Source organism: Columba livia, chromosome 1 (assembly GCF_036013475.1).
Source record: "Columba livia isolate bColLiv1 breed racing homer chromosome 1, bColLiv1.pat.W.v2, whole genome shotgun sequence".
NCBI lineage: Eukaryota > Metazoa > Chordata > Aves > Columbiformes > Columbidae > Columba > Columba livia.
Genome location: NC_088602.1, coordinates 155816552 through 155830672, shown reverse-complemented (window position 1 = coordinate 155830672; position 14121 = coordinate 155816552). Strand labels below are relative to the sequence as shown.

The following is a 14121-nucleotide window of genomic DNA, read 5'->3' as shown; positions in this document are numbered from 1 at the left end:
ACATGGTAAGGCAAGACACATGCATCTTCTTGGCACTCTTGGGAAACTGGAAGAGCACCAAAGAAAGGTGGCAGGAGCACAGAAAGAGCCACAGCTCTTTCTGCAATCACGTTAATATCTATGAGCTCCGATTTTTCAACACCTTTAGTGTTTAAAATGACTGTAACAATCCATCCAGAGGTTCACAACAGGTTGGATTTTTTTGTGTGTGTAACCTTTACAAATTTCTGCAGGATAAATTAGAACAGTGAGAAGCAATATTTTCATTTCACATTCAAGTTGACCCAAAACTTTTTTCCTAAAATCATTCACTCAAACCCATTTTTATCTCCCTGAATTATGATTTTAGGATATTTTTGTAAGTAAAAGAGTTTGATAACATCTTTGTGAACCCATAAAATACCAAAATTGATTCAAATCTTCTGTCTGTGGTCAAAGCAGTACATGGCTGACAACTTTTGCTCAGCTCCACCTGGAAAAAGGCATCAATGTCAGATCCTTGGACAAAATTACAAGACCTTGTACACAATCCAATAGCATACTGCCAGAAGCTCAAAGATAAATGTGGGTTTTGCATTTTGTGGAAAGAAATGGAAAAATCTGCAGTGTAGCCCAAGTCTTCGATTTTCATAAATTTTCAAAGTCTTAGTGAGCCACAGTGCAGCGACTATAGAACAAAATCAGCTCGGCTACTTTCACAAGGAAAAAATGGAAAATATTAACAGCTTCCCAGAGGATGGCAAGCCATGCTTTACTAATTCATCTTCTACTGAGAGCGCTAACAAAGATTTCCATTCCAGACAACTATACTGTTAGTTTTCATTATTGTATTATCTCCCTTCATTTTGTATGGATGTCTGCGTAGAAGCTGGAGCGGGTTTCAGCTTCTAGGTGTCTAAATGCAGGTGTCTGAAGGAAGACCCTATTTCAGTTGTCTCAGCATAGGTGCTTTTTGCCATTTGAGATGCTACAGGGTTCCCCACCTGACCTCTGACTGCCTACCAGATGGACACAGCTCTCCTGCAGGTCCTAGGAGAGCCCTGAGCAGATGTCTCAGATGCTTTAGGACAGTTGAGGCTGTACTAGGTAACTCCATTTAGGCAACTGAACCAAGTCCTAGGAGTCTATATAGTAGCTACTGTTACGAGCTTTCTTCAGTAGTGCCATGGAGTTAAGGGAGTTTTGATACCTTTCAGTGGCCAAAAATACATTTCAAGGTGAGCTGCGGCTATCTAGAGTGCCAGAAATAGGGCTGACGGAGTTACAGTATTATCACAATAGCTAACTGGGATGTTCTGCTACCAGTGGTGCAGAAAGAACCTCTAAGTGGCTACTTCAGCATTTCAAAAACAAGCAAGTAAAAGAGCAGCTCAGGATTAGACTAGAGTTTGGAGGCATTTGACCTCTCTGACATGAGATACAAACATCACTAACTTTAACTTTTCAGATAAAGAAGGTAAAAATTTTTCAAGTGGCATAGATTTTGCAGTTTTTAGGAGTGCTTTGAGTGGGAAAGAAAAGACATTTAGTGGATTTTGTTCTTCTGTCACACTCCTACATAAAACAGAAATCTGAATTATGTTTTCTGTCTTTATTTTTGCAGTTAGACAGCTAAAAAGATAATTCATTTTGTCCTGCACATACAGAGATCTTACAACACCTTCTAGTTTCAAGTCTTGCTGTCAGAAAGCTAAATGCAAGTCTTACAGAGTATTTTTTCTTATATAATAGATGTCTGATTCATTTATGCTTCACTAGCAATTCAGCCTTAGTTTTCTGAAACTGTGCTTTAATAGGGTAGGCAGATTGATAGGATACAAGCTATTCCAGCAAGCTGCACCATGCCGGCTTGTCTGAGTCTGAAGGCTTCGCTGTAGGGTTCTCAGTACTTGACAACTAACCAGCACTCATCATACATGCAAAATGTATGGATTTCCTTTTTTTGTAAGAGGCCTGCTGCTGCGCAGATGGATGCAGTCTGCAGGACACCCCGTGGATGAAATATGCGCTTAGTCAGAATGTCATAATTTCTTCTGGGTGTGCTACTGATGATTACAATGGTATGTTCACACACTGTATATCATTCAGCCACTAGTGATCAGTGTCAGTGTCAGGGCTGCAGTTTTGTTCCCATGAACAGTTTTATGACTGATTTCCAAAGAGACGGTTAGAACAATGCTAAACGCTTCTGAAAAATCCCACTGTTGAGATTTCTGTGTCCTTTACTGATGTCCAGATGGGAAGTGAGTTTTTTCTGGTTTAAGGATTTGGAACTCAAGTTGTATAGAAATCTGTTTGGGTCTTATGCAGGGTTTTCTTTATAAATCCCTGCTGTTGAAGAAGTGCTATGAGGGTCCTTATGCTAGGACCATAGTGGCTTTCCTTAGAAAGAGAATATAAACCTGGGTCTGATTTTCTTGAAGGGAGGGAAGATATAAACCCTATTAGTCAGTCCAATGTAGCATACATGAAAAGTGCTGGTACATATATCTGAAGTTACAGTATGGCACTGTCTATGCACAAGCTGTTTTCATCCACAGATTGCAGGTGAGAGACAGCTGTCAGTCTTTGCCAGGAAGATCCTTTAGCTGGAAACTCGTCATAGCCATGAGCTTAACAAGAACAATTGCATTGTGTAGTGACCAAGTGCTTGTTCCTGGTACCTCCTCAGGCTGGTGGGACATTTCTGAGGATCAAGAATTTAGCTTCCAGGAGGGCTGAGCTCTCCCCTCAGCTCCTGCATCAGGAATGCTAGCTGTTCCCTGGGTGCGGAGTCCTGTAAATGTCGCTGGCAGCACCAGCTTCCCTTTTATGAAGCAGCAGCTTTCCTAAAGCACAATTGTGCTGGAACGCAAATGTCTTCCTGTTGGAATTGCTGCTATTTGTCCGTAAATAAAGCCAAGATTTTTTTTTAATGTGTTTTTAAGTTGGGTGTGTAAATCTATATTTAGAACCCGAGTGGCCTTTTTTTGTAAGTGGCTACTGACCACTTAGATGTGCATTTTTTTCAGCTGTCTTTCTATCAGTAAGTTCTACTCCCTGCTGAACTTGGGCTATCTAAGGGGCCCAGAGCCAGAAGGCTCTTTCCAGGTGCATGGGGCTGGCATTTCTAGTTGCCTACTGCAGAATTTCATAGACCCCTGTATAATAGGACATCTGCGGGAACAATGACTGACATGGGATTTAGACTAAGTCTGGACTTGTGTGAGCAAATAGGTTTGCTTCAGCAGCTGGTGACAGCCTGAGCACAGGGCTGCCCCTGCCAGACTCTTCCCCATCCTTTTGGTGGAGGCCAGGCAGGTACATGATGTAGGACCACAGCAGATGCTGCACCACAAGCACTCTGCAGGGGGATTCTGCAAATGCTGCAGCAGCACAAGGATGATCGTGCAGTGTCAGATGAGACCTGAGGGTTCGATGAAATTCTTTCCATGTGAGTAAGAGAGAGCGGAATTAGATCTGTTGTATTGTTTTCACTGCCTTGATTTGGAAAAATATTTGATCAACATTTTGTATAATTAAATGGAGACTTGGATATCTGTATTCCCAGAGAAGCAAAGTTAGGTAACAAGGGGGAAAACGTTTAATGTAGGTATCAACCCATTCCAGCAAACCAATCCTTTTCAAGAGGATCCAAAACTGTGTACCAGCTGAACGCACTGTGCTGCTGAGCAAAGGAAACACTTACACAGAGGTGTCACTTACAAGGGCTTACAATCCAACTTTTATTTCTAGATGCAAATGAGAATACTGCAACTTTTTTTTTTACATAAACATGTCAACATGTATATTCACACATATACAAAAAACCCCCATCATGTTGACTTCGTGGAAGCTCACCCACTGATCCTTCGGGTAGGAGGTAATCACACGTTGGCCTGCTAAGACACCATAATTGCACATCAAGTAATTACATTTGGAAGCTTCTGCTGCAATTTAACAGTAATTAGATTTTTTTTTTAGAGGGTTTGTGAGCTAAAATTGTTATAAATGGCAACCAGCCCAGTGGCTCAGCAGCAAAACAAGGTTCTGTCATGCTGGAGACCCCAGTTCAAGGACAGACAAAGTGTCTTGGGCGGTGAGCCAAAGCACACGAGCTGCGCTCCAGTAATGGCCGAGCAGCTTTTTGTGAGGAGAAGGGGCCAGTGAGTAATTCCGATCGCTGAGCTGAAATGTGATGCTACCAGATGTAGAGGCCACCACAGCCTGAACCCTGGCCTCACAGCCACAAAGAAAGGATATTAAATACATACCAATGGGGAGGAAGAGCCATGAAAATGTGGAGGAAAAATGTGTAGTAAAATCTTTCCTGCACTCTAATTGCAACTTTGGCATTCTCTGAAGGATACGTGACTAAAAAAGCAAATCTACCATTATATTTGCAGGCACTTCAGTTAACTGATATGATTATTAGCTGAACCTTGGGAAGAGAGCAGTCAGGGGTTAGCATGGTCTCTGCATGGGACTGATTTAAAAATGCAAGAGGAATGTCCCATGTGGACACAAGGAACTTATCTTGAACAAATATTATTTTGAACCAAAAAAAAAAAAAAAAAACTTGAACAAGTTGTCTTGAAAAATTATGTGGAAGAAAGCCATATTTCGAACATACACCAACAAAAGGCAGATGAGAATCTGCCCCATGTACTTGCAAAGGGGGTGAAGGGGTGACCATATAAAGCCGAAACTGTGTGTTGTTTGATAGACTCAAGCAAGTGAAAAAGCTACAAGTGAAAACATTGTGCTCTTAATGACAAAGTGCAACCTTTCTCTTCAGAATCATTGATGGCCTGTATTTAAGACTAGTGATATGAATGCTGAGGGAAATTAATTTTTTTTCTGCTTTTGTTTTGTACAAGATTTGGTATTGATGCAAAATACATTTGCTCTGAGAACAATAAAGTATTGAACCAATAGGTGCACTTAAACTACTTAGAAGTCAGACCAGCCACACTTATTGGCATCAAAAGAATTGTTTATAAAAACACTGAGCTGCTTTTAATTATTTTCCTCTATTTGTCTTAGGTCTCCAAGACACAGACACTTCCATATGGAGTACTAGAACTACATTCCCCCCTTCAAACGCTGTTACCTCAAGGCCTGAAAATATGCTGAAGAGTAGCACAGAGATGTTCATCAGAAATGTGACAGAACACTTCAGTAAAAATCTCATTGAAAGCCCCTACTTTGATTTGAAATCTTTAGGAACAGAAAAACCCTGGATTCCAACAACTACTCTTCAATACTCCAGCACTACAAAAGAGGTAAGGCAGGGGAGTTATCGATTTTTATTAAGCCTGCTCCACTCTGTGGAGCCTGATAGCTATTACAGGTGGATATTTGGTGGACCAAAAAAAAACCAGCTAGAGGACTAAGCTTTGTTCTTTGTTTTGATGAGATGCTTTGTTCGTGCTGATCATGCCCTTTGCTAGAAGCACAGCTGCAGAAAAAATTCTGCCTTTTCTGTACAGCACAATCCTGGTGTGCACAATGCGTTGGGAAAATCTCTAAGCTCCAGGGAAATGCTCAGGATATGTGAGGAGCAATGGAAAGCTCATGGATGTGGCAGGAGACACGGGAGCCTGGGTATCTGCTCTCAGTGACTCAGGCTTTGCCACTGGCTTGCTGTACAACACGAGGGTCTAGCTCTAATTACACTCAAAAAATCACGTTATGTTTTATCACGTATGTTAGGATAATTGGGTCCTAAAATTGCATAAGTGTTTTACAGATCAAAGCAAGTGAAATCCAAATGCTTTAACTTGCCTTAAAAGGAACCCTGTCCTTGACCCTGGTCAGCTTGTCTACTGGTGGCTGGGCAGCGTGGAGACACATGGCTGCTTCTTGATCCCTGCTCTGTCAGACCACAAACAGCCCTGTCAAAGGAGGGGAACGAGGTGCCAGCCCCATCCATAGCTGCAGCTAACAGTTGGCATTTAGTACCCCTGCATCAGTTTCCAGTCTTCTCTTTTTGTGTGTGTGGGCAAGGCATAGTTAAGTAATTTCAGAACAAACCTGGAATCATCATTGGCAAAATGTGCACAAGCTAAAGCATGCAGGATGTTATTGGTGACTGCATCAATAACAGTGATTTAGAACTGAAAACCCCTAAATTCCCTGTGGCTTCTCATCTGGGAGACCAGACTGCACTCAGTATATTGGGGCAGGCAAACATATTGTTTCAGTTATTACTTTGGGTGTCATTGTTACTGTGGAAGAGACTAAGAAATGTGTTTTGTGTTTGGGAGGGCTGTGGACAGACCAATCTGTACAATCAAATATGAACAACACCACTAGACACAGGGAGAAAGGAGCAGTGTCACCCAGGACTATGTAGGTCCAAATAACTAACTCAAAGGTTTATGGATCCTGTCACTGCTGTTGTAGTGCTGATGAGGGGAAGGGACTGAGATGATGATGGATGCACTGCACCCCATTCCACAGATGATGGAGACGGTTCTTTTAAAATAAGATTATTCTGCCTCGCTGCAGGCAGGCTGAGCTCATTTCCCCATGCCCTCTGTCTATAGGCACACCACTCTCACTGAATTCCAGTCCAAATGGAAATGTCCTATATAATACAGTATTATCAAAACTGCCTCCAGCACTGCTGGTAAATAACCACACTAGTGCTAGATAAATGGCACCCTTAGAACTGAAGCTGCCACCTCCTGTGTTCCTACCCCAGTTGGACTCCTGAGTCACTTGATTTGCACTGAGCAAGTTGCTTAGGTCAAAGCTTTCAAACAAGAATCCTGATGATAAGCACTCTAAGCATACCATGAAAAAAAAAATAGATATCTGTCCAGCCTACAGCCAGGTCTGGACATCTCAATCTAGACACACCGATTTAGACACACAGCCTTAAAATCTTTGGCCTATATCTCTCAGTTTCCTTGTCTTTAGAGTGGAATTAAAAACATTATGTCAAACTAGCAGGGATGTTTAAAGGATTAACCAGGTTTAACAGGATACTTTTAAAACACACAGACTAAGTAAGCCCTGAGTATTGTTGTTAGGAAGACAATACCTTCTATGAACTGCAGTTGCCCGGGCTAGGTCCTTTTATTTGTAGAAGCAAAGCCTTGATTTGGCTATGAGTGTACCCACTTGAGGGGGGCATGAGAGGGTGAGGCGGGAAGTGGTGACACTTCAATTGAACAAACTGTTTGGTTTAGAGCAGCCTTGGATTTCAAGTAAAACTGCAGCTTGCACTTTCAAACCATGGCAAAAGCTATGAAAAGCCCATTTCCTCTTGATTAGAGAGACAGAGGGGTTGGTGTCAAAAAAAAAAAAGTCAGGAAGCCTTGGGAAAGTGTCTGGAAGGGACTTTGGAGCCTGCTGTTAGAGACATGTCCGGCCACTCCCAAAACTCACTTCCAGTCCTTTTTTATTATTATTTTTTAATTTTTTAATTAGTTTCTTGGCTTGCCGCACAGGTCAGTAAGTGTTAAAGGCTGTGTGACTGCTGATTTGCTAAAAACCCATATATTCAATTTATTCAGCCTGGAAATAATTACTCATATTATCTTGGCTATTCTATATAAATATGTTGTCATCAGTAAACTGTGGATCCCTCCTGTTTTATTCCAGTGCTGACACAGACATCTGTGGTAGACCTTACCCCTACAGCAGCTTTGTGCTTGATAATGTAGTAAAAGAAGTCTCAAAACCCTTAATAAAACAGTATTTCCTACTACTATAGCAGAGTATTTTTAAAGATTTTACAACAGCAAGAATAAGTAGGAACTTCTAAATTATGGGCAAAGCAGAGAAGCAGCAAGATTCCTTTTCTCCACGTTATCTTACGGTAGCTTGGAGAGACAGACCTTTCCAAGGTCTTTAAATTTCACTTGTGGTAGTGTCAGTTTCTTTCCTGACATTTACAAGTTTGCACTGATTTATTTGTTTTTTTAAGCTTCATGTATTACATCTACATAACTAATTTACACCTACATATCTAAATTACATCTTCCTTGCAAATTCAGATTATGGATGTTTCAAAAGTCCCTACAATGTGAGCTACACTTTCCAAGAAAAGGCAGGTTACTACAAATATTCTCATTTTTCAGAGAGGGGTTTGAAGTAATCCAAACATTCCAATAAGCTGGAAAAATTACTGGTGTGCTTTATGCCATTAGATCCCAAAAGAACAATCATCTAAAGACAAATGTATGCTGTAAGAAATCTGATTACAAGATAGCTATGTCATTTTAGTGCCAGTTTAGGCCTAATACACACACCTTGTGTCTTTCATCAGTGGTTTGTTTAGGGCTGTAGCAGCTCTTTGGGGCAGGGTGCCTCATTTTGTCTGAAGTACATAACACATCCCTTCCAAGGGAGATCTTGTTCTGCGATGGGCTTGAGAATGGTGTAATAACCAACATATATTTTATCATTACTTAAGGTGGTGTTCATAAAGCTATTAATCATCTCAAGCTTGCCCAACAGTTTGTGTCATGTCCCTAGGACCAGGGACAGGTGAACTGGGACAGGTGAAGTTTTCCACAGGTGCAGGTACCACCCATGAGTGCTCAGACCTTCGGTTTCTGAATGGAAGAACGAGAGATAAGGTTTTTCAAACATTTATATAGTGCTGACAGGCTGATGCTCAGAAAAATCCTGCAGTAGTATCTCCCTTAAAAGGCAGACTGACGTTTCTAAATGCTGGCACCTTTTCTCCCTAAAATGGGCAAAAATTAATTTGATGGTGAATTTGCTTGAGGTGCTGCTTTTAAAAGTTTATGCTTATAAAAATTTTACATGCATCATACAGTACAGAAAGATGAAGAAAAGCGCCATTCCCATTGAAGGAATGTCAAATTTCTCCCCCTTTATGAAATCTCAGATTTACCCCATGGCTGCTAGATTATTGTCTCAGCATCTGAAGGTCCAAAAGCTTTCTAATGGTGTTTCTTCCCCCTTACCACACCCTGCATACACATATATGTGAGTTTTAAGAGGCTGAAACCTAAGCAAGAAGGAAATGGTCGCGCATGGCAGAAATAGAGAGCTGTGCCGCCGCTGCGACCAAATTCAGAGTTGTGCACAGATCATTTGGTGCAGTCGGAAAACAGGGAGAGTTTCTTGCTTTCCGTGGTGTGTGTAATTTTAGCTTGGAATTTATTCAGGGGATGGGGAAGGAATTGTTTCAAGGACACAAGCTGATGAGGAACAAACCAAAAAACTGAGATGACTTGGCCGCTGACAGAAGGACTGCTCCTCCGCCTCTGGACGTGGTGCTGGGGGGCCAGGGAGAGGATGAAGGGCTTGGTGGGCAGTGGCTAACCCCTAATAACATCCATGTTTGGGACACAGGAGCTGAAATGGTGGTTTAGTGATAGCTGCGGTCGAGAGGAGGGTGGGCCAGGAGAGGGGCCAGGTGTGAGGGGCAGCAGGCATGAGGAGAAGGGGGCATGTGTGGTGAGGTGGCCATGAGGGGTGGCAGGCTTGAAAAGCAGGCACACAAGTTGAAGCGACCATGAGGTGAGTGAGTCAAGGGAAGGTGGCCATGAGATTAGGCAGCCACGAGACAAGGCAAGCATGAGGCCCGACCGCTTCGAGCCCTGATGGGTGTCAAGCAAGGAGCAGCCCTTGTGAGGCGGAGTGCTGCTGCCCCCTCCAACAATGGCACCGCCTGAGGGGGCGAGGGGCCCCCCAAGATCCAGGAGAGCTGACATCGGGAGGAAGGAAGGGAGGTGGGGTGGAACAGGAGCCGGGAGGAAGCCGGGACCCACAAGGAGCGAGGGGCGGCACCCCGGGACGCGCAGGTCGGGGGGCGCGGGGGACGGCGGCGGGTCCCGGGTCTGGGGGGGGCGCAGGGGCGGCGAGTCCCGGGTCGCGGCGCTTCGCCCCCCGCAGCGAGACGCGAGGAAATCGCCTCTTGATTGCGGAAGTCGGCGGGAAGGGCTCCGGCAGAGTCAGCCCGGGTCAGAATGGCAGCGTGGGAAGCTGCGGCCGCCTCCCCCGCCTCCTCCGCTCCTCCTCAGCCGCGGGCGGGCGGGCTGCGGGCAGCCCCCCCACCCCACCCCGGTGGCAGGGAGGCGGCGAGGCGGCCGGGGCAGCCCCGAGCGCATGCAGCAAGCGGGCGGCCCGGCAGAGGGCTTGGCGGCCGCCGCGCGGAGCCCGGCGGGGTGCGGGGGGCCCCCGGGGCCCCGCCGCGGCCACTTCACTGCTTCATACCCCCCCACCCACCCACTCTCCCCCTCCCCGCGAGGGTTATCGGGGTTAAAAGCTGTCGGCGATGCTGAGCTATGGAGCGGGATTTGCCCTGTGGACGGCGCTGGCCCTGACCAAGGTGAGCGGGGAGCTGTGCGGGAGTCGCTCCTCTGAGGTCCCAGCGGAGCCCGGAGGGCGCAGCACACAGCGAGGAAGGGGCTGGGAAGTGAGCCCAGGGGGGGTCCGGAGGCTGGCGGAGCCCGGCGGGTCTCTCAGAGTTTTTTTCCCCTTCTCCCCGCAGGCCGCGCCGGGGGAGGCTGCGGGATGCAGCGCCAACCTGACGGAGCGGCGCGTCGCCGGGCAGAGCGTGCGGCTGCGCTGGGGCGCCGCCGGCAGCGCCTGCAACTTCAGCCTGAGCGGGCGCTCCGAGGACGGGGAGGCGGTCGGCTGCCAGCCCGCCCCCACGGGCAACGGCTCCTACGGCTGCAGCCTGCAGGGCCTGGAGGCCGGGACCTGGTACCACCTCCGCATCGAGCCTCTCGCCGACGGGGAGGCTGTCAACATCTCCGTGCAGACAGGTACGGGCGGAGCCGGGCACGGCAGGTGCTCGGGGGCAGGGAGGGACGCCAGGCTTTTCCTTCCCGTCCCCTTGCTTCAGCCGGGTGTAAGAGGAGGAGGGTGATGCGTTTACAGCTACTGTAAATCTGCGGTGTTTGCGGCACGTCGCTGTTCTGCGCTTGAAGTCTCTTACCGTGCTGCCAGGCGTAACTACTGCTTAAAGTTAATCCAGCAGGCCTGACAGGAGAAGATGCTGTGCAGAGACTAGCTCTAGTACTAGAGAAGGTTTCTTCCACTCCTCAAGCCCTTAAGTTGTCATCCAGCACAATGCCTTAAGAAGTAGTAGCCTGTACCATCATTTGTGCTCATGCAGACCTGTTTGGCTTTGTAGTTTTTCAGGTGACAGCTTATTTACTGTGCTTAAAATACAATTTTTTTCATGGCAGGTAGACCCTGTTCAAGGATAGCATACTGTTTCATCCCATTTCTTTGCTTTTATTCTGCCTAACTGGAGCCTGAAAGTCAGAAAGTAAAGCTGAAACTTCTTGCTTGAATACAGCCAGTGAGGTGTTATGATGTACAGTCGTGTGCAGAACACTTTTAGAGTGTCACATCCATGATTGGCTTTAAAAATGTTTCAGCAGCCTGCCAGAGTGCTGCCAAGGAAAGTCGCCTTTCTGCATGTGTGTTTGTGTGTGCATGTGAACAACTCAGCTGTGGAGCAATGGACGACGTAGAGCCACAGGCTGCAATGACAGAATTGGGCTCTTTCTACCTGTATTACTGTTTTGTTGAAGATGATGAAATGTTTTCCAGCCTCTGACTGTTGGTAACACAAGCTTCCAAAGATGTCTTAAATGAGGTCCATCATTAAATGTGTCCCTGATTTGCTTCTGAAGTCTTTGCTTCAGAGAGTTATTTTGCAGTATTAGTGTTAAAGATTACAACAGCCAAATACTTGAAAATTACCAGTTCAGAGGCATCATTTACTGTCAGACTCTTTTCCCTGCACTAACTGTACAGATGCATTAAATACCCTCCATTAATTTGCTTTGGTAACTCAAAGTATAAAAGTCTAGTGACAAGTCTGCTGATGCGATAGCTATACGACAAGAACAAGTCTTGTCACTTGGTAAAAATGAGTAATGGGTTATATGCAGACAGTGATTTATATCAGTGTCATGCATCATGAAAACTGTTTTTAATATTGATGACTTGTAATTTGAAAATTGAAAGAATAAATCAACCGTTATCAGAATGATAGCTATAAATCACCATTGCTGCTGGCTAGTAGAGATCTATCACTGAACACTTGCGTAGAAGTAGAGAAAAAGGTACCACTTTAGACCGCATTTTGATGAATGCATAATAATTTAGACAGTAACTTGTACATCCCATTTATTGCTTTTTTAATCAGTAAACTTTTTACAAGACTGTAAGATGATAAAAGTTATTGGAAGCAACTGCTGATCATAGTCATGTAGCTGGTGTCAGAGTGAAAAGACTGATTGAAGTTGAAATACTAGAGATTAGTGGACTAGAGTTGTTGTGAGGTTGATGTTTGGATTTTGAATATTAGAGATCAGTTGAAAGCATGAAATAAGAATAGAGGAACCATGGAGATTTCCTGCAAAGACAGCTAGTGGGATTGCTCTGTGATTCCCAGCTTTCCCTGATGCAATTACATCTGCTGCATTGCTTGATCACGTGTAAAATACACAATTAGCTCCAAAGTTTGTCAATTTATTTTTTTCTAAAGAATATATCTATACAGTTCTTTATGTCTGTCAACAACCCGTGTTGTACTGACGGTACTATGAATTTCAAGGGAGAATGGATGAAGATTATTCTTCTGTGTGTTTCCTCTAGGGGCAGCATTTTAAACCAGTTTTCTGGAAGGTCTTTTCACCTGTTCCTTTGTAACTTGATGTCAGTAGTTTTGTTTTACGATCTACTGAACCTGAATGTCCATAGGAACTTGTTCCTGGAAACTATCCTGTGAATATGGAAGTATGAGCAATTTTTTCAGCCATATTGTAAACAAAATTCCCACTGATTTGAATGTTAGCGGAACTGAGCTATCATGAACCGTCTAAAAATATGATGTCTGACCTTGGTACTCATTAAGGTTCCCTTCCTGAGCTCTTTGCCTAAGAAATATGGGGTAAGCTGTCCTTTGGAGGTGCCCAGCTTTCTCCATGGACTATAAAAAGAGCAGAGGTTAAATCAGGCACCTGGAGTTTAGGTGGTTGAAGTTGGGTGAGAGGAATCCCATCCCAAGTGTTTACTTTTGCAAAATGAGGTTTTGAACATGTTTATCGTCTTGATGCAATAAATGTACATGGAGAAAGTAGCTGATTCGTTTGTATACCTAGTTCAGAACTTTTAGCTTTTGGCTTATATTCGGTCCTGTTAAAATTTTCATGTACTTGTTCCTGTTATGAATTCACTTTTCATCATGTTTCTTATATAAAGTGCTGGAGTAGCTAAGCCCATAAAATCCAAAATATTTTGTCATATTTTGAGTGTGATCTGTTCTGATTAAGGACTTAAGGTGAAAGTGATGAATAATGTGTACTGTGGTTGCAGCTGTAATGTGAAGGCTCAGAGAGGACCCGATCCTCAGTTTAGCCTTTTGAGTATTGAATTTCACAATAAAATCACAGTTATGACAATGAGTTGTCTATGTTGTTTGCAAGTTTGATATTTCAATAGAGTAAATATGCAACTCTGCATAAACTCTCAAGTAACACCAGACCCTTTGTGAATCTTTGAGTAGAGAAGCAGCTTCTGTTTCACTTGTGAATACATAGATCTGAAATCTAATAATGTATGAAATACTAGTACAGTAGTCCAGGCTAGTCCACCAATAAGGTGGACTCTCTTATGTCTCTTTACTCAAGAAATTTTGATCTGTGTTATCAACTTCAAATGCCAAGTTTTTAATACTCTAGAGCAGAAATGAAATAGGTCCTGCAAAACGACTGAAAATACAATCATATATGCACTATGTAATCCAGGTATGCACAGGCGTGCAAACACACATGGTGTTGGTGGTTGTGCTATTTTCGTAGGATAGGAAATGAAGAAACAGCTGATAACACCATTTATCAGCTCTGAGCTGCAGATAAATTTTCCACTGCAAACCTGAGATTACAGATGTCAGTAGGCACAAGTCTGCTTATTTATTCCTGATTAATATTTACCATTTGTTATGGTTTTGAATATTTATGCACAAACCAGCACATAAAAATATGCAGCTAGTCAGTGTGCTTGACATTGTAAAGTTGGGGCAACAGATGCACCTGTCGATCTTTTCATGTTATCTTTATTGTTGTCAGTAAAACTGTTTCTGTGACTGAGAGCTTTCTTGATTTCAGATATTCAAATATGTCTTCTAAAATA

The 14121-nt window shown here is 44.0% G+C and overlaps 1 protein-coding gene across 3 annotated transcripts in view; it reads left to right on the top strand.

Annotated features, from left to right (window-relative positions):
- PTPRB (protein tyrosine phosphatase receptor type B) overlaps positions 1–14121 on the top strand; it is a 63266-nt gene that overhangs the window by 5197 nt on the left and 43948 nt on the right. For 2 of the 3 annotated variants that reach the window (XM_065040355.1, XM_065040350.1), the window contains exons 3-4: positions 5026–5264; positions 10460–10736. In XM_065040355.1, coding sequence (XP_064896427.1) covers positions 5026–5264; positions 10460–10736 — 516 coding nt within the window. Of the gene's footprint in view, positions 1–5025; positions 5265–9914; positions 10298–10459; positions 10737–14121 lie in introns of those variants that run through there. The other variant, XM_065040365.1, reaches the window with a different exon arrangement.